Genomic DNA, 25,142 nt, shown 5'->3' on the forward strand with positions numbered 1-25,142 from the left:
CAGGCAAACCGCTGGATGGCTAAACCGTCAAAATCCAAAGATGAGGGATTTGCATTAAAATCTATCGGATGACCCTCTACGGTGTCAAGCGACAAAGAGGGGGTACCCTAAACGTCGGCTTATGCACGTCTTGGGGAAATGATAACAGTATGTGACGATTAGGGGTGAGACTGTGTTGGCACAAAAGTAATTTGGAGATGTTGCCGTCACAGGCGCGTGGAGCAGTCTTGTAGTGATTGAAGGCTTGCAAGCCCTGGCGCATACGCCGTGTGTTGTTCGTGTCTGTTAAGATGTGCTGCTCCTCTCTGTTTTGTATCATTGTAAGTTGAATATATTTGGGTTCTGGGCTGCTTGTCAAAAAACAATATAAGTATTCTGAAGGTTTAGAGAAATTATAATGGGCATTTTTCACAATTTTCTGTCATTTTTATAGACTGTCATTCAATTGATTAACCAAAGAAATTATAGCTGGATTAATATATTATGGAAATAATTGTTATTTGTTGGTTGTAATTAGAGTCTTAGGCCTAACAAAATTAATTGTTTGGTTCCGGTTTCTGACCGACTCTGTCAATTTATGTGCGACCCAATATACCTATATATAGCCTATATATATCATTCTAACGTATGTTATACATCGTAGAGATGCGGGCTCATATACATCGTTCTAACGTATGTTATACATTTTACAGATGCGGTCTCAGGTACATCTTCCTGACATCCTGACATCTGTAGGCTTGTAACCGGAAGATGTGCCAATAATTTGATCCTGCATTAACCCATTTAACAAAGCTGGTCAGTAGGCCTATAGGTCACATGAAAATACTTGAAATAGGCCTATCTTTATTACATGAATTGCTAAAGCAAGATAGATAAATCATACACTTACAATAATAGGCTACATTTTATTTATAAAGCGCTTTTCAGGGTACTCAAAGACAATTTACACAAGTTGAAATTATTATAGAAATTAGCACACTATAACACATTAAAAGCTATATGTTGCTGGGCAGAATTCAGATTCACTGTCCATCACATCAACAGTGTGTATAAAGACATCCAGACGCTCATCTGAGGAACTTGTTATCAAAATAAGATGTCCAGACGCTCATTAAACGACGCTTCAGAGTGACCCGCGAACAACTGAGGAACTTGTAATACATCTAACAGACATAGTTAATACGTTGCTGCGATGTATAGATTTCCATCATAATAAGAAGTGCAGACGCTCATTAAACTACGCTTCAGAATGACCCGCGATCAATTGCAGATGAAGCGATCTTTTGCATACGTCGTGGCGACGTATGTGTGCTTACTGGGACGGCTTTACAGAAGAAATGGGTCATGTAACGCAACATTAAACCATATCGATATAAACGATATCGCTTCGTTAGTGGAGAGGCAGCGGATGCGAGGACGTTAGGTGCACCGGCGCGACCTAGGAAAAATCATAATAATACATTTAAAATATACCCTCATTCTACACTTTTGCGCTCCCTCTGTACTTTGACAGTGAAACGTATGACACAGCTGACTCCAATTCACATGACAATTTGAAAGTCCTCCACAGTTAGAGCTATCATTTTGACAGCAGATAAAAGAAGCCTTTTGCCTCCCTTTAAGAATTGGCTAAAATTAAGACATGTTTCAAAATGACATGGTTACCACTGTGACAGCTTTGGCCTCAATCAATATTTTTTACGGGCCAGTCCTCACAAGGAGAGATGGCTATTAAGAAGAAAGGAAACACATTGAATAATGCATTGGTTTATCAGTTACTTATAGCTGAAACTTGTGCTTTTTGTGGAACAGCCCTTCTGTTGAATTTCTTCCGCAAACTTTCTCTCATGTCTTTAGCTCTCAAGCAGTATATAAGTGGATTAATCATGGGGGGACAAAGACTATAAATAAATTGACTTGACTTGACTATGCGTTACTATGAAGCTTCATTCCAACTTTAGCATTTTTCAATCTCTTTATCAAAATATCTTTGATATATTTTGTTTTGAAGCAATATATGATTGGATTAACAGCACAAGGAAGAAGACTGTATAACAATATCAATAAAATGCGGATGTCCAAACTGAAAGAGAATCCTATATAATTAGCTAGGTAAACAAAACATCTTGGCATGTAATAAAGGCAAGAAATGACTAACTGTGGCGTACAAGTTGATAAGATTTTGGATCGTCCTTCTGCGTTTCCTATTCTTAAAACAACTACAAAGATGGAAATAAAGGAAAAAAGTATAAATGAAAGTGGAAGCAAGAGACTAAACATTGCAAGGCTGACAGCAACAGTCTGAACATATTTAACATCTTCACCACATCCCAGTTTTATAACTGAAGTATGGTCACAATAACATTGCACAATTATGTTAGAATCACAATAAGGCAAGGTTAGGGCATGATATATAACTGCCATCATCCTAAGAAATGTAACAATCCATGACAATCCACAAGCCATAGATACAATGTTGTTTGTAAGTAGAACATGATATTTTAATGGAAAACAAACTGCAATAAAACGATCAAGTGCCATAATAAGGAGAAGGAGAGATTGAATTGCTCCCAAAGGCATGAACAAAATACATCTGAGTGAAGCAGGCACCAAAAGATATTATCTTGTCATCCCACCAATATCTGGATATCATTTTTGGTAAAGTCACTGTCCCAAATAACAAATCATTCATTGCCATATGAAAGAAGATCAGATATGTTGGCTTATGAAGATGCCTCTCAACTCCAACAAAAACTAAAATAAAAATATTTCCAACAAGAATAGCCATGTAGGTAAAGAAAAGAAGAGTAGATACAGGTCCATAATACATTGGGTCAAGTCCTGGGAATCCAAGTATTATGAAGTCTTTGATTGCTGTTTTGTTCGTAATAATCATAATTTATGTTAAAATGTTGTGAAAAATTCTCTCTAAAAAATATTTGTGAGTTTGTTGTAGGTATATCATTCAAATAGTACCGTAGTCTTTATGATATAGCTGTTTTCTATCGACTGTGAGGTTGAGGCAAATCCCAATACTGACAGTCAAGGTTACAGTGCACTGCATATTATAAAGGCTGCTATATAGGAACTGACGTAATGACATATTGACATATGTGGGGTGGGGTAATCTGTGTGCACTATGCAGTACATACTTCATTATTACCTTGCTGATTAATATGTCCTAATTACTCAAGGTTATAATCGTTAACGAAAACGAACGAAAATAAGGTGGGAAACAACATTGTCGTTAACTGAAATAAAAATAAAAACAAGGCATAACAAAACCGATAACTAACTAAAACTGTAATGTCTGTTTGCAAAACTAACTAAAATTAAATTCAATTATTGAGTAAATGTCCTTAGTTTTTGTCTTTGTCAATGTCTTTCACAGAGCAAATAACGTTATATCTTTCAGAGTTGACATTTCCGACCATAGACCTGTTTTATACAGTCTATGCCAGTGTTTCTCAAATGGGGGTACGTGTACCCCTAGGGGTACTTTGGAGGACTGCAGGGGGTACGTGAGATATTTAACAAAATGTTTAATAGTTACAAGGCTGTTGTCCAGAACATTGTTCCTCTTTATGTAGAACTTTTTTTTTCCTACCAAAAATGTGACATTTGTGTCGCCTTCTTTGGACCTAATCTTGCCTTTCTTCCTATACTGTCCTCCTACTTTTTACAAGTTTCTCGCTTTTTTCTTTTTATGTCACTGTCTTTGATAGTATTTTGATCTATTCTTGCCTTACTTCCTTCCTTCTTTCTACCATCTGTTTTTACAGTTTTTGTCTCTTTTTCTCATTAGCATTTAAATGTTTTTTTCAGTGACAAGGCTGTTGTTTAGTAAATCTATCGCTGACAGCGCTGTACTGTTCCTCTTTATATAAACTTTTTTTTCTACCGAAAATGATGGTGCTGGCGCTGGTCAGGGGGTACTTGGCTTAAAGCCCATGTTGCAGGTTAACCACCACTGTTGATTAATGGGTACATAAAGCACTCAACATATGTATATCATTGTTAAAAATGTCTCCAAATAGTGTTAAAGGCCAGTTTTTGTCGTTTTTGGTATTATTGGGTTTTTTAACGCAATTCGGTGATGACGTCACGTTGGGGAGACGTGCCTCAGGCTAGTACTAGAACTATGGTGACTGACTGGGATGACGAAGAGGTGTTTTTACTGTCAGTGAATAGCACCGAGTGAAGTCAAGGTTTTCTTTATATCTAGTGACGGTGATCATGTCGTTAGTTCAGATAAGTACTGGTAATCTAGCTAGATCTAGAAATAGAAGGCATCATGCTAGCTATGGGCTAACTTGCCAGTCAGTCCCACCTGTGAAATCCCCCGACGTTGTAAACACATTTTCGATTAGATATCTCACGTTTTGATGGTAGCCTACTAGCTCCAGTAACAACATATTTGCCTAGTGTTTATTTATTACTTGGATGGGAGTGCTGTTCAGCTTTTCACAAGTTTAGACAGCTAGCTAACGCTACGCCGACGTTTTGCTAACGTTAGCGCAACAGCGTTAGCCTAGACAGCTAGGTAAATATTACGACTGCCTTTGGAGTTTCCTATATCTGCGTCCACGTTGTCAACTTAAGACATGTGGCGTTAGTGCTCCTTTTGTACCATAATTGTATTGAATAAAATGTTAAGCTTTGCTCCTACGAGATGGGTGGATTTTTGTTACGTTACACACAAAACTAACTGGCTATAGTTAGCCTGTGCGTATGCTAGCGGAATAAGCTAACGTTGCGTAGCCAGCCAGCAGCTTCGGCAGTAGTTTCGGCAAGCTAACCACGACAGCTAACACATCCACAAGCATCTCTATTTCAAACATCACTGTAGGTTGACTGCTTTTAGCAGCAGAGGTTGATTGTGGGCGACAATACTGTCGTGGTTAGCTCACCGAAACTACTGCTGATTGCTGAAGTTGCTGGCTGGTTACGCAACGTTAGCTAATTCCGCTAGCATACATACAGGCTTAGTAGGGGTTTTTGGGAAAAGAATGGTAATATGGATATTGTAATGGTAATTAACTGAAAGTATTCAGTATTCAGTACTGAAAGTATTCTTCAAACAAGTATATTTCTGATGATTCCTCATCCCAAACGTATCCCTGTAGCAGCAGCATTCATTCTCTACTAGCTAGTTTACTTAGTTAGCTTTAGCCGTTTTAGCTAATTTCGGTGGTTTCTTTAAACAGCCATAACTCCTCACAGGAATGGGGTAGAGACTTACTTTTTTTTTTTAATGCTCAGAATCTTATGCTCTACAAGAGGTATGTGTCCTATATGTCCATTTTACTTCGACCAGAAGTTGCGAAATTGCGAAAATTTAAACTGGACTCACTAGGTAAAGAAATAGATATGAGAATAAATGCTGCTACAGGGATACGTTTGGAGCGAGGAATCATTAGAAATACACTTGTATGAAGACTGGTATGGTCCTTGAAGTGTCAGACAGATAGTAGTAGGCTAGTAAGGATAACTAAAGGCTGCACTAAACTTTAGCTGCCGTTAGCAATTAGCTACATGGCCAGTTGTTAAGTTCAGGTTTAGAAAAATTGTAGCTAGTTAGCTTGTGGCATGAATGGCCACACAAAAACAATATGTAGCGATATTGGATATCAGACTATACACAATACTGAACAATACAAATGTTCTGTAAGATGTAAACATACTATATATTATACATTGTTTGTTTTTGTATATAGTACTGTACAGTGTATAGAGTGAGTGATTTGTCAAAAGCTAGTTAGCTAGTAGTGTCAAACATCTAGATCTCTTTCACCTGAATGTACAATATTTCCCATTTGCAGATTTGGTTCTGATCTTATTGGGTTTGCTGTGGAGGAAAAGTTAGTAAGAAGACAAGGCAGCAAAGGATTGGAAAGAACAGTAAAGAGGAGTGGAGTGGAGAGAAGAGTTGAGGATTGAACAGAAGAGAAGAGTGGAATGAGGTGAGAAGAGTGAAGAGGACAGGGGTGGACTGAACAAGAGACAAGAATAGTGGAGGAAAAAAGAGGAGTGAATTAACCAGGAAAGAAGAGTGGAGAGGTATGGAAAGGAGTTGATTGAATCGGAGAGAAGAAGAAGGAAGAGGAGAAGAGTGGATTGAACAAGAGAGAAGAGTGGAGAGGGGTAGATGGAATAGGAGAGAATAGGAGGGGAGAAGAGTGAAGAGGAGAGGATTAAACAAGAGAGGAGAAGCGTGGAGAAGAAAGGAGAGGGAAGAGGAGTGAACAACACTACAACACTGCAAAGAGAATACAGAAGGAGCTCCAGGACCAACGTAAGCAGGCCCTGAAGGAAGCAAGAGAAGCCAGAACGGCTCAAGCCAGTGGAAGTCACCAGATGCCTGGAAGTATGACTTAAGACCTTTCACTGCAGCTAGAGATATCATACCTGGAGGCATCCCGAAGAGTGAGCTCTAATCTGTATAACCACCTGGCATGGATGATAACAGATGCATCTCCAGAGTTAGGTGAAGACGGCCGGGTGAAAGTCAGTCCTAAGCAGCAAGAACTAGTTCTCAACCTTGCCCAGGATGTCTGCCAAGCAGTTGCCAAGATCCCAACACCGAAACACGTTGGGACAGCTTTGCACATCCTTAAGGAAACCAGAAGCAAGTTGACTGTGTCACTCCTAAATAGATTTGGGAACTGCATCAGCTACAAAGAAGCACAGAGATATATTACAACAATGGCAATGGCAGTGGAAGAGCAGACAACTAGGGATGGTGCCTTCATACCAATGAACCTGAAGGTTGGACGATTCACACAGTTTGCATTTGATAACCTTGACTTCCAAGAGTACACAAAGGATGGACGAACACTGCATGGCACAACACACGTCATATTCCAGTACAAGAATCCAGATGAAGACCCCACACCAATGGTTAGTTTACCTCTACTGAAAACCTGCCAACCAGCCCTGGAATCTTCTCAGCCTTTTCAAACCAAGGAAAGCCACCTCAGTCTAAAAGATCGTCAAAAGAGTCGCTCCCTGGTTGGAGTTAAAACAGAGCCTAAGCTTCCTGTGTGTCTAGCAGAACATCTTGACCACCTGAGAATCCTCTGGCATTTGGTGCATAGCTGCCCTACTGTACTATTGGAGGACCTGAAACCAAGTTGTGCTGCTCCAACATGGAGTTCATTCCAAGCATTTCTCATCCCAGATACCACCCCTGCAACTGTGATCAGCTATGGCCCCTTCTTCCCCAAGTCACCAACAAACCCAGATGTGGTTGAACAATCTGTTCAGTACTGCATGGATGTGTCGAGAAAACATGGTCAAGAGTATGCCATCATCACATGTGACCAAGCAATCTATGAGGTGGTTCTGAGTCTGCAAAAGAAGAACAAAGAGAAGTATGCAAAACTTATATTGCGCATGGGTGGCTTCCATATTGCTCAGAATTTCCTTGGAGCCATTGGGCATTCGATGCAGTCCACTGGAATTGAAGAGATCATGGTCGAAGCTGATGTCTGTCTCCGAGGAACAGCAAACAAAATCATCAGTGGGAAAGACTACTATGCAATGCTCCACGCCCACACTATGGTGTATGCAGCCATGTTTTCGGTACACTGGGAAGCATTTTCCAGATGGTTGGTCGATGAAGAGAAGGACCTGGAGTACATGTGTGTGCTTAGCAACAATGTCCAGCTACTCCTAGATGCCCTGTCAGAAGAGGATGTAGAGAAGGCAACTTCTGCGTGTGCTGATGCAACTGACCAACTGAAAAAGCTTTCATGTTTGATGGCTGAATTTGATAAGGCATGTACCTCACCTACCACAAAGCTATGGCTAATGTACATGGATATGGTGATGATTCTTAGAAGGTTCATCCATGCTGAGCGTGCAGGTCTGTGGGAGGAACACCTGGCTGAAGTGGAAAAGATGTTACCATACCTTGTAGCTGCTGGCCACTACAAGTATGTATCCTGCCTGCCCCACTACCTAGAAGCTATGAGAAGCTTGCCTACACTGGCTATAAACATCTATAGGGAATTCAAGGATGGGAAGTTCACTGTACGTCAAACAGACGGACGGTTCAATGGTGTCTGGACAGACATGGCACTTGAAAAAACCTACAACTGTGATGCCAAGACAAAACTCTTCACTGGCATCAGTCAGCAGCCAGCGGCCATGGAGAAATACTTGAAAGCTCTTCCAGTTCTGACAGCTGTGTCATAGCAGACAAAGGCTATGGCACACCTGGATGCAGATGACACTAAACACCACGAGGACAAGGACAGCCAAGGTGCAAAGGAGGCAGAAGGTGTAAAGAAAATAGCAGATGTCATCAATAACCAGATGATCAATCCTTTCACATGTGAAGAACAGGAGCTGATCAACATTTCAACAGGCCACAAAGCCACATCTGCTGACTTGATCTGCGCTCGTGAAAAAGGACTGGAGGCACTGGCTGCAGCAAGAAAAACAGACAGTGAGAAAGTAGCCCAAATTAAACTTTCAACCTTTGCAGCAAAGCCAAAGAAGTCAATGTCCATGGCATTCAAAGCTAAAAAAAGTCTATGAGGAGGAGAGTGCAGTTGTGCGGAACCTGTACTTTGTTCAGGACTTAGAGGAAGACAGGAAGGTGGAAGTGTTTAGCCATGAATGGACAAGCTGCCCAGCCTCCCTGTTTGAGCCGGATCCGTCCCTTGACCAAAGTTACACAATGCGTAAAGGAAACAAGGCAGACTACCTGGCTGCAATCAAGACAGCCCTTGGCAGCTCATGGGGGGAAGTGGACAACTACCGCCGTCTGACAAGCCTGTTGTAATGGTAGTAGATGCCATGGCATTCATTCAACGTTACCAACATCTTGGGAGCAGCACCTTCCATGAACTGCAAGGAAAATACCTGAGGCAGCTCCTTGGAATCCTCCCAGACAAGTGTGACTGCATCCACTTTGTTGGGGATCGATATGATGTCTCCCCTGCTGAAAGTCTGAAAGGTGAGGAACGAGAGAAGAGGATGAAGACCTGCCCCAGCAAAATGAAGGAGTACAAGCCACATGATACTCTCCCTATACCTGAATGGAAAGGCTTCCTTCACAATCCACTGAATAAAGCTAATCTGTTGAACTACATACCCCTGTAATTGGCACACACCCTCTGGTCCCCCTTTTTAAAAAGGGGAACCACCACCCCGGTCTACCACTCCTTAGGCACCGTCCCAGACTTCCACGCAATGTTGAAGAGGCGTGTCAACCAAGACAACCCCTCCACACCCAGAGCTTTAAGCATTTCTGGACGGATCTCATCAATTCCTGGGGCTTTGCCACTGTGGAGTTGTTTAACTACCTCAGCAACCTCCACCAGGGAAATTGATGCCAATCCCCCCTCATCCTCCAGCTCTGCCTCTACCATAGAGGGCGTATTAGTCGGATTTAGGAGTTCCTCAAAGTGCTCCTTCCACCGCCCTATTACCTCCTCAGTTGAGGTCAACAGCGTCCCATCCTTACTGTACACAGCTTGGATGGTTCCCCGCTTCCCCCTCCTGAGGTGGCGAACGGTTTTCCAGAAGTACCTTGGTGCCGACCGAAAGTCCTTCTCCATGTCTTCTCCGAACTTCTCCCACACACGCTGCTTTGCCTCTTTCACGGCAGAGGCTGCAGCCCTTCGGGCCCTTCGGTACCTTGCAACTGCCTCCGGAGTCGTCTGGGATAACATATCCCGGAAAGACTCCTTCTTCAGTCGGACGGCTTCCCTGACCACCGGTGTCCACCACGGTGTTCGTGGGTTACCGCCCCTTGAGGCACCTAAGACCCTAAGACCACAGCTCCTCACCGCAGCTTCAGCAATGGAAACTTTGAACATTGTCCACTCGGGTTCAATGCCCCCAGCCGCCACAGGGATGCACGAAAAGCTCCGCCGGAGGTGTGAGTTGAAAGTCTGTCGGACAGGGGCCTCCTCCAGACGTTCCCAATTTACCCGCACTACCCGTTTGGGCTTACCAGGTCTGTCCAGAGTCTTCCCCCACCCCTGACCCAACTCACCACCAGATGGTGATCGGTTGACAGCTCCGCCCCTCTCTTCACCCGAGTGTCCAAAACATATGGCCTCAGATCAGATGAAACGATTATAAAATCGATCATTGACCTTTGGCCTAGGGTGCTCTGGTACCAAGTACACTTATGAGCATCCCTATAGTTCGAACATGGTGTTCGTTATAGACAATCCATGACTAGCACAGAAGTCCAACAACAAACAACCACTCTGGTTTAGATCAGGGAGGCCGTTCCTCCCAATCACGCCTCTCCATGTGTCTCCATCATTACCCACGTGCGCGTTGAAGTCCCCCAGCAGAACTATGGAGTCCCCGACTGGAGCCCCATGCAGGACTCCACTCAAGGTCTCCAAGAAGGCCGAATACTCTGAACTCTTGTTTGGTGCATATGCACAAACAACAGTCAGAGTTTTCCCCCCCACAACCCGCAGGCGTAGGGAGGCGACCCTCTCGTCCACCGGGTTAAACTCCAACGTAGCGGCGCTCAGCCGGGGGCTTGTGAGTATCCCCACACCCGCCCGGCGCCTCACACCCTGGAAGAAAAGAGTCCAACCCCTATCCAGGAGTATGGTTCCAGAACCAAGACTGTGCGTAGAGGTAAGCCCCACCAGATCTAACCGGTAGCGCTCCACCTCCCGCACAAGTTCCGGCTCCTTCCCCCACAGAGAGGTGACATTCCACGTCCCCAGAGCCAGCCTCTGCTGCCCGGGTCTGGTCCGTCGAGGCCCCTGACCTTCACTGCCACCCATGTGGCAGCGCACCCGACCCCAGCGGTTCCTCCCACAGGTGGTGGGCCCATGGGATGGAGGGATGTCCGCCACGTAGCTTTTTTGGGCTGTGCCCGACTGGGCTCCGTGGCAAACCCGGCCACCAGACGCTCGCTGACGAGCCCTCCATCTGGGCCTGGCTCCAGACGGGGGCCCCGGGCTTCCTCCGGGCAGGGTCACTTCATCCCTTCCTCGATTTTTCATAGGATTTTTGAACCATTCGTCTGGCCCCTCACCTGAGACCACTTTGCCTTGGGAGACCCTACCAGGAGCACAAAGCTCCAGACAACACAGCCCTCAGGTTCATAGGGACACACAAACCTCTCCACCATGATAAGGTGATGGTTCCCGTAGAAGAAGGGGTATCACACTTCTCAGCCTCCCCGGTAAAGTCTACTCCAAGGTGCTGGAAAGGAGGGTTCGGTCGATAGTCGAATCTCAGGTTGAAGAGGAACAATGCGGATTCCGTCCTGGTCGTGGAACAACGGACCAGATCTTTACTCTCGCAAGGATCCTGGAGGGAGCCTGGGAGTATGCCCAACCAGTCTACATGTGTTTTGTGGATCTGGAGAAGGCGTATGACCGGGTGCCCCGGGAGATACTGTGGGAGGTGCTGCGGGAGTACGGGGTGAGGGGGTCCCTTCTCAGGGCCATCCAATCTCTGTACGACCAAAGCGAGAGCTGTGTCCGGGTTCTCGGCAGTAAGTCGGACTTGTTTCAGGTGAGAGTTGGCCTCCGCCAGGGCTGCGCTTTGTCACCAATCCTGTTTGTAGTATTTATGGACAGGATATCGAGGCGTAGTCGGGGTGGAGAGGGGTTGCAGTTCGGTGGGCTGGGGATCTCATCGCTGCTTTTTGCAGATGATGTGGTCCTGATGGCATCATCGGCCTGTGACCTTCAGCACTCACTGGATCGGTTCGCAGCCGAGTGTGAAGCGGCTGGGATGAGGATCAGCACCTCTAAATCGGAGGCCATGGTTCTCAGCAGGAAACCGATGGAGTGCCTTCTCCAGGTAGGGAATGAGTCCTTACCCCCAAGTGAAGGAGTTCAAGTACCTTGGGGTCTTGTTCGCGAGTGAGGGACAATGGAGCGGGAGATTGGTCGGAGAATCGGCACAGCAGGTGCGGTATTACATTCAATTTATCGCACCGTTGTGACGAAAAGAGAGCTGAGCCAGAAGGCAAAGCTGTCAATCTACCGGTCAGTTTTTGTTCCTACCCTCACCTATGGTCATGAAGGCTGGGTCATGACCGAAAGAACAAGATCCAGGGTACAAGCGGCCGAAATGGGTTTCCTCAGGAGGGTAGCTGGCGTCTCCCTTAGAGATAGGGTGAGAAGCTCAGTTATCCGTGAGGAGCTCGGAGTAGAGCCGCTGCTCCTTTGTGTCGAAAGGAGCCAGTTGAGGTGGTTCGGGCATCTGGTAAGGATGCCCCCTGGGCGCCTCCCTAGGGAGGTGTTCCCGGCACGTCCAGCTGGGAGGAGGCCTCGGGGGAGACCCAGGACTAGGTGGAGGGATTATATCTCTAACCTGGCCTGGGAACGCCTCGGGATCCCCCAGTCGGAGCTGGTTAATGTGGCCCGGGAAAGGGAAGTTTGGGGTCCCCTGCTGGAGCTGCTACCCCCGCGACCCGACCCCGGATAAGCGGATGAAGATGGATGGATGGATGGATGGATGGATGTTGAACTACATGGGGGAAGCATGGGCAGCTCAGAACAAGTCACTTCCTGCAGGATGCACACTTATTCTTGGTGGAATCTTTTGTGATCCTGGTCGCACTGTCCTCTTGTCAGCAGATTGTCAGGTTGAGCTTCCAGAACTTTCCTGTGAGAAACACGAGGAGGCAGATACCAGGATGTTTGCTCACATTGCATACTCAGTACAAATTCTGCACCACGAACGGGCTGTAGTGGTTGCGACTGACACAGATGTAATCATGATGTGTACTACATCACACACATGGATGGGCTGCAGGAGCTGTGGGTGAAGACGATGGATATCTTCCTACCTGTTCATGTCATCACAGAAGCTCTGGCAGGGAAGTATGATGTTGCAGCTTCAGATCTTACATCCCTTCTCCTCAGCACCTACATATTTACCGGATGTGACACAGTGAGCTATCTGTACAGAAGAGGAAAAAGGCGGGCCTACGCAACTGCAATTAAACACCTGACAGACCTTCTGCCGCTGTGCAGGTGACCCTGAGGAAAGTCTGGATGTTCAGGAAGAGGTTATAACAGCAGTACAGGGATAACATAACAAGCAAATGATTAACATGAAATGTGGAGCCTTTTATTTTATGAGTTTTTTGTCGTAAGTTGTTGGACAATGCCTGCATGTGGATATTGTTACTACAGTTGTTTGTGGTAATTGTAGTTTGTATTATGGGTAATGTAATTGTAACTAGAAGTAGCAGTATTAGTAATGTTGTTGTCAGGTTCAGGACACTTAAACTTATTAAATCAAAGACGGTCAAGCAAGAAAACGAGACTCAGACGGCAATGAGCAGTTAATAGACATTTGCAAAGGGGAAGAACGCACGTGAGCAACCTTTCTCCAGCATTGCTCTCAGGGAACTTCAAATGTTTCTCTGCAAGAGAGTCGTATTTATTCAAAACACACACAGATTCACAGTTGTTGATACATAGGAATGCTTTTGTGTTGTCTATTCTAGGGGAACCAGGGCAAAGTGCGGGCGCCTGGAGGACATGTACTTTGAGTGACCTCGGCCCTAAAGATGTTTACAACCCATGATTTGCTGCAGTGCGACACTTACTGTCTCCGAGAAGAGCAGCTGACACTCAGAGAAACATATATCGTATTGTGCGTATAATAAGCATAGAAACGCAGATTGTTAAATGTGCATATAGAGAGCCTTAAGGTTAAATTATATTAAGACATTGCTACAAGGAAATAAGCTGAATAATATGGGGAGCATAAAAGGTTGAATAAGATGAATAAAAGACTTTATAAAAATGAATTCTCTATCAGTTGTAGTTGTAGTAGTACATGGCAGAAGCTACATAAAAACCTGTATCCAGTTTTCTAACAAGTATCTCTAAAGATGTAAGCAAAAGCACAAAAGTACTTTAAGATGCAATAGAAGGCGGCCTTGAGTCTTTTCATCAACATTTTCTTTCTTAAAAAAAAGAATAAACATTTGAAGACTCAAAGAATTTTAGTCTGTAATTAGTCTAAGACAACTTTGATTTCAGTTGAAGATTCTCGTCATCATCACAGAGCCTTGAGTGGTCATGAACCTGTCTACACCTGTCTGCAGCCCTACATCACCAGTAGCAATCTGACGTATGAGGGTGTTTAAATCAACTTCAACTAAACTGACTAAACTTACTGACTTTACCATTTTTCATTTACTTTTGTCTAGACAAAATAAGAACTATGAAGACTAATTTGGGTTTTTGGACTTTGTAGGCAGGGATTTGTCATTATATACAGTAGGGGTGTTGAAATGAATCATTACATCCATGCATCGCGATGCGGACGTGGATGATTCTGCATCGAAGCAGTGACAGACCATAATCGATTATAGCCTACTGATCATGCTTTGTTGATTTTCCGGTTGCTGCTTTTTTAGTTTTTGCATTTTGTCTGCTTTTCGTGAGGGTGCTATTATTACCCATTTAGAGAAGGAATCTACCAGGACTAAACAGTACTTGTAAGTACCACTTCGGTTTAGTTCAATGAAATCCATGTGTATGATTTCGAATGGGTGTGACCCCTGTGGGCATTTCCCTCTCTTTGGTCTTACATTTCCCTGTGGATTATGTCTGCAACAGATAATGCAACCCCTACAAAAAAATTTTAAGTAGGAATTGAATCCTTTGAAGGTGTGAAACACCTTCTGTACCATAGGAATTGAATCCTTTGAAGGTGTGAAACACCTTCTGTACCATAGACATCATTCCCCCTGTTGAGACATGGGAATCCCCATGGCTCACCTTAGCTACCACCTGATACAAATTTTTTGGTAAGCAGGGCTTGCCATCTCTCTGATAGAGTCCATCAACACAAGTGGCACCATCTGTCAGCCATACATCTTTCTCAGTCTGGGGGGAGTTGAACACATCTACCCTATCAGTGAAAGCAAGAAACTGCCGGACTTCTGAAAATATTCAGAACGGCTTCAAAACACATCTACCGTCTCGGGGGGGAGAATTGTGTCGCTCGGTTCTGTCCCAGACAGATAGAAAATATCAAATGATATTTCCCCGTTATTTGAAGCATCGAAGCAGTGATTCTGCATCGAAGCAGTGACAGACCATAATCGATTATAGCCTACTGATCATGCTTTGTTGATTTTCCGGTTGCTGCTTTTTTAGTTTTTGCATTTTGTCTGTTGTCTTCAGACTCTGCTACATTCAGGAAGTGTCTTCTTTAAGAGCAGATACAATAAAAATGGGAGTTCACCAGAATGCAGGAAATGAAATGTTTAATGCTCAAATTTGTTTCAGACCCCCCACATTATATTCCTCCCCAAATATGTTCAAATAGATCCTATGCCTTTGGGTTGCCAGGCCAGCTGGTATTAGGTCAAATATTTGTGCCATGTCACCAGGGCCTGGAAGCTGGCACCCGTTGGGCCACTAATGCACTTCTCTAAACTCTGTGCTACCAACCACACAAGTTGCCCACCTATTTTTTCTACCAGCCCACCCTAATATAGCAGGCTAGAACCGGCCCTGGGAGTTCATACTGTATATATCTGACTGCTTGAATTTGTTGATTAAAACCATGTGTAGTAATATATAATAATACTGAAGAGGGGACGCATCGATTTGAATCGTTGACAGGATAATCGTAATCGAATCATGAGACCAGTGAAGATTCACACCCCTAAGATACACTCAATAAATAGAAAATCGACCAAATATAATAATTGATAATCAGAGTTCAGGCATTTCAAAACCACACAGTGTTTGCCTTCATAAACAAACATGTATTTTGACCAGTGAGGCTACTGTATAAGCCTCATGTATTGCTGCCATACAGGCTACAGTACACTCAATTTACAGCATTCATATTCATACTTTCCTAAATCTATGGAACTCTATTTAAGATGTCAGTTCATACAAATAACATATTAAAGAGTTGAAGTTGCCAAAAAGTTGGAGGAAATAATTGTTTCAACAGAAATGCAAAACACAGTGTTTGGAATATGTGAACTCTGGTGAAAACAAGATTGCAAAAGACTGTTTTGAGATAAGAATTCACTAAGGCACAAAGACACACACACATAGGAATACACTCCCACATGGACACTTTTGTCATGCATGAGACACTAATTAGCTTCCCCATGGATCTCATTTGTGTTGTTGTATCATCATCCATCATTAATGTTAACTTTTAACATTAAAAACCCCAGGGGGGCTGGGGCATGGAAAGGTCTATTGTTGACCCTAGTACAGCAATTTGCTTACTGACATATGTCACTGACAATACAAGTTATATGTACTTAAATGATAAATACATTTATTGTTATTAAAACACATTTCAACTTGTCACCTGATACCCCCACCCCCCACAGTTATTGTGAACTGAACCACTTCATTTTCACAGTAACAGCTGGGGTCAGATGAGCAGAACACACATGAGCTACTATTGTAAATTTAAAAGTAAAAGTAAACTGCAGCCTGACTAGTTAAAATGAGAAATATAATTGTCTTATTTGAAAGAAAACATTACTCTGTGTTTTGCTATAACTGACTTGACCTTTTGTGCCCCTCTCTTCCTCTCTCCCATTTCCTGTATATCCTAAAGTAAAAACCCCAAAAAATATTTAAAAAAAAGAAGGAACCCAAAGCACTTAGTAAAAATATGCAACCCCACTGTATACTACTGACGTACTGTGTAATTCTACTTCAGAGGAATCATTGTACTATTCAGTGTGTCTGCTAGAAAATATTGATGCTCGTCATGTGACCTGTAAGGTTTCATTTTACCGTTCAAATGGGAAAAGTTCCGGTCCAATATTTTTCCGTGTTTATTTCGCTTAAAAACAATTGATAGGCAGGCTATATAAAGAATAATATTATTAAGGGATGTAGATTCATACCAGGGACGTCAATAGGATTGAAAGACAGGGGGGGCTTAGCCCCGAGGCTATGCAAAACTTCCCCTTGCAAAATCTTACTTACAAACTCTAATGTTAGCCTTTAGATACATCAAAGCTGAATGGGGGGGGATTTACTTAGGCCAGACTGTGCTCCTGCTGAGTTCTTCTTTAGGCTAAGACTTAACCGCTATCTATCTGCCCGTGTAAATGTGTGGTAAAGTAATACCATACCTAATTTCTCTCTCTATTAGATAAGTTGCAGGTCAAAATAAGACTATTTAATTACTAGGGGTGTAACGATACACGTATTCGTATTGAACCGTTCGGTATGAGGCTTCGGTTAGGTGCACATTACAAACCGAACGATTCGTTGGACTAATCCTACTTCATTTTTTTAAAAATTATCTAAGATGGCACCGCAGACGGTCGATTCGGTGTGTCTGTGCGCGTTGTTTTGTTTTGTTTTGTGTTTTAACTTTGTTTTTTGCGATGGTACCCGGATCTCTTTCTCCAGAGAAGAGCTCTTGAACATCAGGGGAACAACGCCAGAGGATTTATTTCCTACTTTTCTTCTCCCTACACTGGAAATTTTGGACATTCTGGTCAAAGGTGCGCTCACCTTTGCTCACGCAGTGAAACGTCGGAGGAGAGGGAAACGGGCTGGTGCGCTGGTGCTTCTCCGCCAGCGAGGATTACGCACACCGTTACCGGCATATTTCTCTCTAACATGCGTTCACTGCCCAACAAACTGGAAGAATTACAACTGCTGTTGGGGGGAAACAGGGACTTTTCTTCATCTACTGTTTTGTGCTTCACAGAGACGTGGTTCTGTGGATTAATACCGGACTCTGCGCTGCAGCTGGCAGGCTTCCAACTCTACAGAGCGGACAGAGACACGGACCTCTCCGGCAAAACTAAAGGTGGAGGAATCTGTTTCTACATCAACAGCGGTTGGTGCAACGACGTGACAGTGATCCAGCAGCATTGTTCTCCTGACCTGGAATCTTTCATCATAAACTGTAAGCCCTTTTTATTCACCCCGTGAGTTCCATTCATTCATTCTGGTCGGTGTTTACATGCCGCCGCAGGCCAACGTGCAGGACGCACAGCTACAGATACTGTGTGTGGAGCGGACCAACCCGGACTCCCTAGTTATTGTCCTTGGAGACTTTAACAAAGGAAACCTCACTCATGTACTACCTACATATAGACAGTATATTAAATGCCCGACCAGAGAGGAGAACATTCTGGATCACTGTTACGCCACAGTCAGGGATGCTTATCACGCCGTCCCCCGTGCTGCACTGGGACTATCTTACCATGTCATGGTCCACCTGATCCCCACCTACAGGCAGAAACTTAAGCTCTGCAAACCTGTAGTGAGGACATCATGGAAGTGGACCAGTGTAGCTGTGGAGGATCTCCAGTCGTGTTTGGACTCCACTGACTGGGATGTGTTCAGGACTGCAACCAACAGTCTGGATGAGTACACAGAGGCTGTGACGTCATACATCAGCTTCTGTGAGGACTGCTGTGTTCCATCATGCACCAGGGTGAGTTTCAACAATGACAAACCCTGGTTCACAGCCAAACTCAGAAGGCTAAGGTTGGATAAGGCAGAGGCATTCAGGAGTGGGGACAAAGACAGACTTAAAGAAGCAAAGTACAAGTTTAGCAAGGCGGTGAAAGAGGCTAAACAACGGTAATCTGAGAAACTCCAACACCAGTTCTCAGCGAACGACTCTGCTTCTGTCTGGAGAGGGCTCAAACAGATCACCAGCTTCAAGCCCAAAGTCTCCCACTCCACCAACGACCGACGCCTAGCCAACGACCTGAACGACTTCTACTGTCGCTTTGATGGACAATGGGTCGGTCCTGACACCATCCCCCTCAACACCTCCCAACAAAGGGTCTTCCCTGACACCATCCCCCGCAACATCTCCCAACAGCTCCAGCTACAGTGCATCACCTCCACCTCCCCCACCTTAAAGGTCCCACCTCCCCACCCATCTCAACGACGACTCTCTCCATCAATGAGGAAGACGTCAACAGACTGTTCAGGAGACAGAACCCCAGGAAAGCTGCTGGACCGGATGCTGTCTCCCCATCTAGGTTGAAGCACTGCGCTGACCAGCTGTCTCCAGTGTTCACAGACATTTTCAACACCTCACTGGAGACATGTCACGTGCCAGCCTGTTTCAAGACCTCAACAATCATCCCTGTTCCCAAGAAGCCAAGGACAACAGGAATTAATGACTTCAGACCCGTCGCCCTGACCTCTGTGGTTATGAAGTCCTTTGAGCGCCTTGTGCTTTCTCACCTCAAAGCCATCACCGACCCCCTCCTGGACCCCCTGCAGTTTGCCTACAGAGCCAATAGGTCTGTAGACGATGCAGTCAACCTGGCCCTACACTACATCTTCCGGCACCTGGACTCCGCAGGAACCTATGCCACGATCCTGTTTGTGGACTTCAGCTCTGCCTTTAACACCATCATCCCCGCTCTGCTTCAGGAGAAACTCTCCCAGCTTGGTGTGCCTGACTCCATCTGCAGGTGGATCACTGACTTCCTGTCTGACAGGAAGCAGCATGTGAAGCTGGGGAAAGACTTCTCCGACTCACAGACCATCAACACCGGATCTCCTCAGAGCTGCGTTCTTTCTCCTCTGCTCTTCTCCCTGTACACCAACAGCGGCACCTCCAGTCACCAGGCTGTCAAGCTTCTGAAGTTTGCGGACGACACCTCCCTCATCGGACTCATCTCTGATGGAGACGAGTCCGCCTACAGGTCGGAGGCTGACCACCTGGTGAAGTGGTGCAAGCAAAACAACCTAGAGCTCAATGCTCTAAAGACAGTGGAGATGGTTGTGGACTTCAGGAGGAACTCAGCCCCACCTGCCCCCATCACCCTCTGTGGCTCCACAATTAACACTGTGGAGTCTTTCCGCTTCCTGGGAACTATCTTCTCCCAGGACCTCAAGTGGAGTCAAGAAAGCACAACAGAGGATGTACTTCCTGCAGCAGCTGAAGAAATTCAACCTGCCAAAGACAATGATGGTGCACTTCTACACAGCCATCATTGAGTCCATCCTAACATCCTCCATCACCATCTGGTACGCTGCTAGCCACAGCCAAGGACAAGGGCAGACTGCAGCGTGTCATTCAGTCAGCTGAGAAGGTGATTGGCTGCAATCTGCCACCGCTCCAGGACCTTTACGCCACCAGGACTCTGAAGCGTGCTGAAAAGGTTGTCGCTGACCCCTCCCACCCCGGCAACAAACTCTTTGAGCCACTCCCCTCTGGCAGGAGGCTGAGGTCCATCAGGACCAAAACCTCACGTCACAAGGACAGTTTTTTCCCCTCTGCCACTAGCCTTATCAACAAGGCCTGGAAACCACCCTGACTCTCTCCACACCCCACCTCTGGCTCTACATGCCACTGTACTTAATCTGCTCTTTTTATCTTAACTATTACTCTCTTATTTTTAATACATTTTGTGTGTATATATATACAGATATTTATACTTATATTGTTTGTTCTGTTTAACCTGCTTGTTTAACTTATTTTAGAGAATGTGTGACGTGCACGTACAACACCAAAACAAATTCCTTGTATGTGTAAAAAACATACTTGGCAATAAAGCTTTTCTGATTCTGATTCTGAAGAGCTTAAATTGTAGGAAATATAATGTTCTCAGTGCTGCTGCACTCAACAAAGCAGCCCAAATGACGAAACAGGCAACATGCTGTCTGCCCTTCCCACTCCTAAAGAAAAACACACTACTCCAGTCAGGCATGATACGCTGAACTAGCTTGTTGCAATATGGTTGACAAGGATTTAAAGTATGTCTGAATTTAATAACCTGATGGCGAGATGAATCAAAGTTCTAGTATGTATGTATACGTATGTATGTATATGTATGTATACGTATGTATGTATGTATGCTCATATATAGCCTAGTCTACATTTAGGCAACTACATACTTGTTTATTTTATTACAGCAAAGGAATGCAGAAAGTTAAGTTGGTCAGAATCAAGCATATATAATAAATATCATGAAATAATTTAGTTTAGGCTATGCCTTGGTGCCTCTCTCTCTCTCTCTCTCTCTCTCTCTCTCTCCTAAAATATCTTCCAGTATCCATTTGTTGAATGAATTGAAGGTTATACTGGTACAATAGCATTAACAGTACCGCTATGATATTCAGGGACTGATATTGTTTTAATACTATAGAGAAAGCAGGCTATATTAATGGTAAAGAATAGAGAGCTTCGGATAACTTACTGGGCGAGCTATTTCTTGTATTTCACTCGTTTACACTAGACTATTGTTTTCTATAGCCAACTAAAATATTCCTTTATCTTTACCTCAAGTAAATGTACACAGCGGTCTGCAGCGTTCTGAAAGCTGCCAGTTTAAACCAATGAGAAGAGACGAGACGGTGTATCATCTTCATGGCCATTGACTCTCTGTACTTCTGTCTAACTTTCGACTTTCCGGCTTTTTTGTAGCTGGATATGTTATTTGTTGTTTCTAATATAGAATTTGGATAACGTTGATGATAGTGAGATACTTGCTACAGTTGCATTTCGAGTGATTATTTCTCTGATTTACTGCTGTGTTTTAATGCTGCCTGGCGCTCTCTCTCTTCACCTCGCTCGTCCACATACCGTTACCGTGTAAGAAGCCGCTCGTGAGCCTCTCTCTCAAACCCTGTTTCAGCCATTTCCACCAGTTGACAGTTCGTGAAATAAAAATAAAACAGACTGCAGTGCAGGACGACATCAACAGATGAACGGTGAAGGAAGATTGATTCCACGTAGTGAGTGATACAGAGTGCACTGTAAAAAAAAACAACCCAAAAAACAATCTAATTATTATTTTTCTTATTATTATTTGGGGGGGGCTTAGGAACATTTTGGGGTAGCTTCAGCCCCCCTAAAATAGGCCTAACGACGTCCCTGGTCACTGATATGTTAATTGTATGTTTTTAATGATGTTGGCACTTGTGTGCTCCTTAGTGAAAAATGTATAATATATTATTATTGTTCTTTATTGTTCTCCTCTTGTTTGCTCAGAAGGTTGTTATTTTTAGTTTTGCGTCTCTCAGTTTTTCGTATGGTGTTTAATTACATCTTTTTTTTTAAGAATGTAGCCTAAGGTTTTCATTTACTACAAATGATCTTTTATCTCTGTAACATCTGCATCACTAGTACACTCTACCCAGGGACTACAGATTAAAATGAGGTTTTAGCTAGATCTGGTACAATACATGTATTGTGCATTGTCCTGCTGAATAAACGATGCATAAAATAGAAACTGAATCTTAGTGAATGCTTGATAAACAGTTTGTTTCCCATGAGATTAAAAGACATTATTTTAATAATTGATATATACTTAATATTTAATGTAATTCATTTTTTAATAAAAATACTACAAATGCATTTAAAATATACCCTCATTCTACACTTTTGCGCTCCCTCTGTACTTTGACAGTGAAGCGTATGACACAGCTGACTCCAATTCACATGACAATTTGAAAGTCCTCCACAGTTAGAGCTATCATTTTGACAGCAGATAAAAGAAGCCTTTTGCCTCCCTTTAAGAATTGGCTAAAATTAAGACATGTTTCAAAATGACATGGTTACCACTGTGACAGCTTTGGCCTCAATCAATATTTTTTACGAGCCAGTCCTCACAAGGAGAGATGGCTATTAAGAAGAAAGGAAACACATTGAATAATGCATTGGTTTATCAGTTACTTATAGCTGAAACTTGTGCTTTTTGTGGAACAGCCCTTCTGTTGAATTCCTTCCGCAAACTTTCTCTCATGTCTTTAGCTCTCAAGCAGTATATAAGTGGATTAATCATGGGGGGACAAAGGCTATACAGCATAATAATTACTATTCGCACATCATCACTAAATGTAATGCCAAAGCCATTGCTGGCTAAATATACACAACATCTGGGTAAATAATAGAGTGAGATTATAATCAGTTGAGGACTGCAAGTGGACAGAGATTTTATACGACTTTGTACATTTGCTATCTTAAATACAGCTATAATTATAGAGCAATATGAGAACAGTATGAATGCCAGAGGTCCCACTAACACAACCATTGCAAACACAAAAGCAAGGGAAACCATAAGGAGCCCTGGCAGTGCATGCCAGAGTTGTTATACCAACATGATCACAGTAGCAGTTGTTGATAATGTTTGAAGCACAGTAAGGCAGAGGGTATGCCCTAATAACTAATATTAAACAGGGTGTACTGGCAGTTACCCATGCTGTAATACTTAGAATGAGGATAGTGGAGTTTTTAAGAAGAAGGAGATATCTGAGAGGATGGCAGATTGCCAAATACCTATCTAAAGCCATCAGAAAGAGAATAAGGGAATTCACTGTACCAAGATAGTGAACAAAGTACATTTGGACGAAGCAAGCAGTGAATGAAATGTTCCCTGATTGAAACCAATACCTACTGATGATCTTAGGTAAAGTGGTTGTGCTAAAGAGAATGTCGCATGCACTCAGATTTAGAATTATATAATACATTGGCTTATGAAGGCTGCGGTCGGTTGCAAATAAAAAAAAAATTGTAACATTCCCTGTCACAGTTAAGACATAAACTAAGAACAGTACTGCTGAGACAATTCCTTGGTACTCTGGATGAAGTCCAGGGAATCCAGTAAGGATAAATTCAGTCACAATGCTATGATTTCCCCCCGGCATGATGGAGTACAAATTTCCTGAACACACTGAAAAGGAAATATAAAACATAATGTTAAAAACATCATCTCAAACATTTAAACAATAGCAATGTGGCAATAGCTCCATATGCACTGTCAACCATTTTATTGCAATTACTCTTTTGCATTAAAATAGGATAAATAAAATGAAGTGTGTGTAACTCAAACACTTATTATCAGACAAACAAACAAGCTGATCAATTTCTACCACTCAACCTTTTACACCTACGTGTTGTCGAAGACTTTCAGATGCTGAGGATGAATCAAATCATTTATCAAGAGGCTAAGATGGGGCAAAAATAAGATCTTAAAATAATGAAAAGATCTGAAATACTTCTCTGAACTTAGTGCGCAGTTACAGGATATTATAAACTGTGAAGATTACTGAAACCCCTCCCTCCAGAAGACAACCCACACCTGCTTGTGATGAAGGTCAATGTCCCTTCCTTTTTTATTCTCTGTGGATCACTAACAATCAGTCACATTAATCTCATTCAACTGATTTCAGTTGAAGATTCTCGTCATCATCACAGAGCCTTGAGTGGTCATGAACCTGTCTACACCTGTCTGCAGCCCTACATCACCAGTAGCAATCTGACGTATGAGGGTGTTTAAATCAACTTAAACTAAACTGACTAAACTTACTGACTTTACTATTTTTCATTTACTTTTGTCTAGACAAAATAAGAACTATGAAGACTAATTTGGGTTTTTGGACTTTGTAGGCAGGGATTTGTCATTATATACAGTAGGGGTGTTGAAATGAATCATTACATCAATGCATCGCGATGCGGACGTGGATGATTCTGCATCGAAGCAGTGACAGACCATAATCGATTATAGCCTACTGATCATCCATCCATCCATCTTCATCCGCGGGTCGGGTCGCGGGGGTAGCAGCTCCAGCAGGGGACCCCAAACTTCCCTTTCCCGGGCTACATTAACCAGCTCCGACTGGGGGATCCCGAGGCGTTCCCAGGCCAGGTTAGAGATATAATCCCTCCACCTAGTCCTGGGTCTCCCCCGAGGCCTCCTCCCAGCTGGACGTGCCTGGAACACCTCCCTAGGGAGGCGCCCAGGGGGCATCCTTACCAGATGCCCGAACCATCTCAACTGGCTCCTTTCGACGCAAAGGAGCAGCGGCTCTACTCCGAGCTCCTCACGGATAACTGAGCTTCTCACCCTATCTCTAAGGGAGACGCCAGCTACCCTCCTGAGGAAACCCATTTCGGCCGCTTGTACCCTGGATCTTGTTCTTTCGGTCATGACCCAGCCTTCATGACCATAGGTGAGGTTAGGAACAACAACTGACCGGTAGATTGAGAGCTTTGCCTTCTGGCTCAGCTCTCTTTTCGTCACAACGGTGCAATAAATTGAATGTAATACCGCACCTGCTGTGCCGATTCTCCGACCAATCTCCCACTCCATTGTCCCCTCACTCGCGAACAAGACCCCAAGGTACTTGAACTCCTTCACTTGGGGTGAGGACTCATTCCCTACCTGGAGAAGGCACTCCATCGGTTTCCTGCTGAGA

At 43.8% G+C, this 25,142-nt stretch overlaps 1 protein-coding gene and 1 pseudogene across 1 annotated transcript; both read right to left on the reverse strand.

Annotated features, from left to right (window-relative positions):
• Positions 1 to 1,926: 1,926 nt before the first annotated feature.
• On the reverse strand, positions 1,927 to 2,896 carry LOC144514734 (olfactory receptor 52E8-like; annotated as a pseudogene).
• A 19,716-nt stretch (positions 2,897 to 22,612) lies between these two features.
• LOC144514718 (olfactory receptor 13C2-like) lies at positions 22,613 to 23,591 on the reverse strand. The gene is given in 2 exon segments (XM_078245627.1): positions 22,613 to 22,993; positions 22,995 to 23,591. Coding segments are annotated over 2 exon segments (978 nt in total).
• Positions 23,592 to 25,142: the final 1,551 nt, after the last annotated feature.

This window comes from Sander vitreus, chromosome 3 (assembly GCF_031162955.1).
Source record: "Sander vitreus isolate 19-12246 chromosome 3, sanVit1, whole genome shotgun sequence".
NCBI lineage: Eukaryota > Metazoa > Chordata > Actinopteri > Perciformes > Percidae > Sander > Sander vitreus.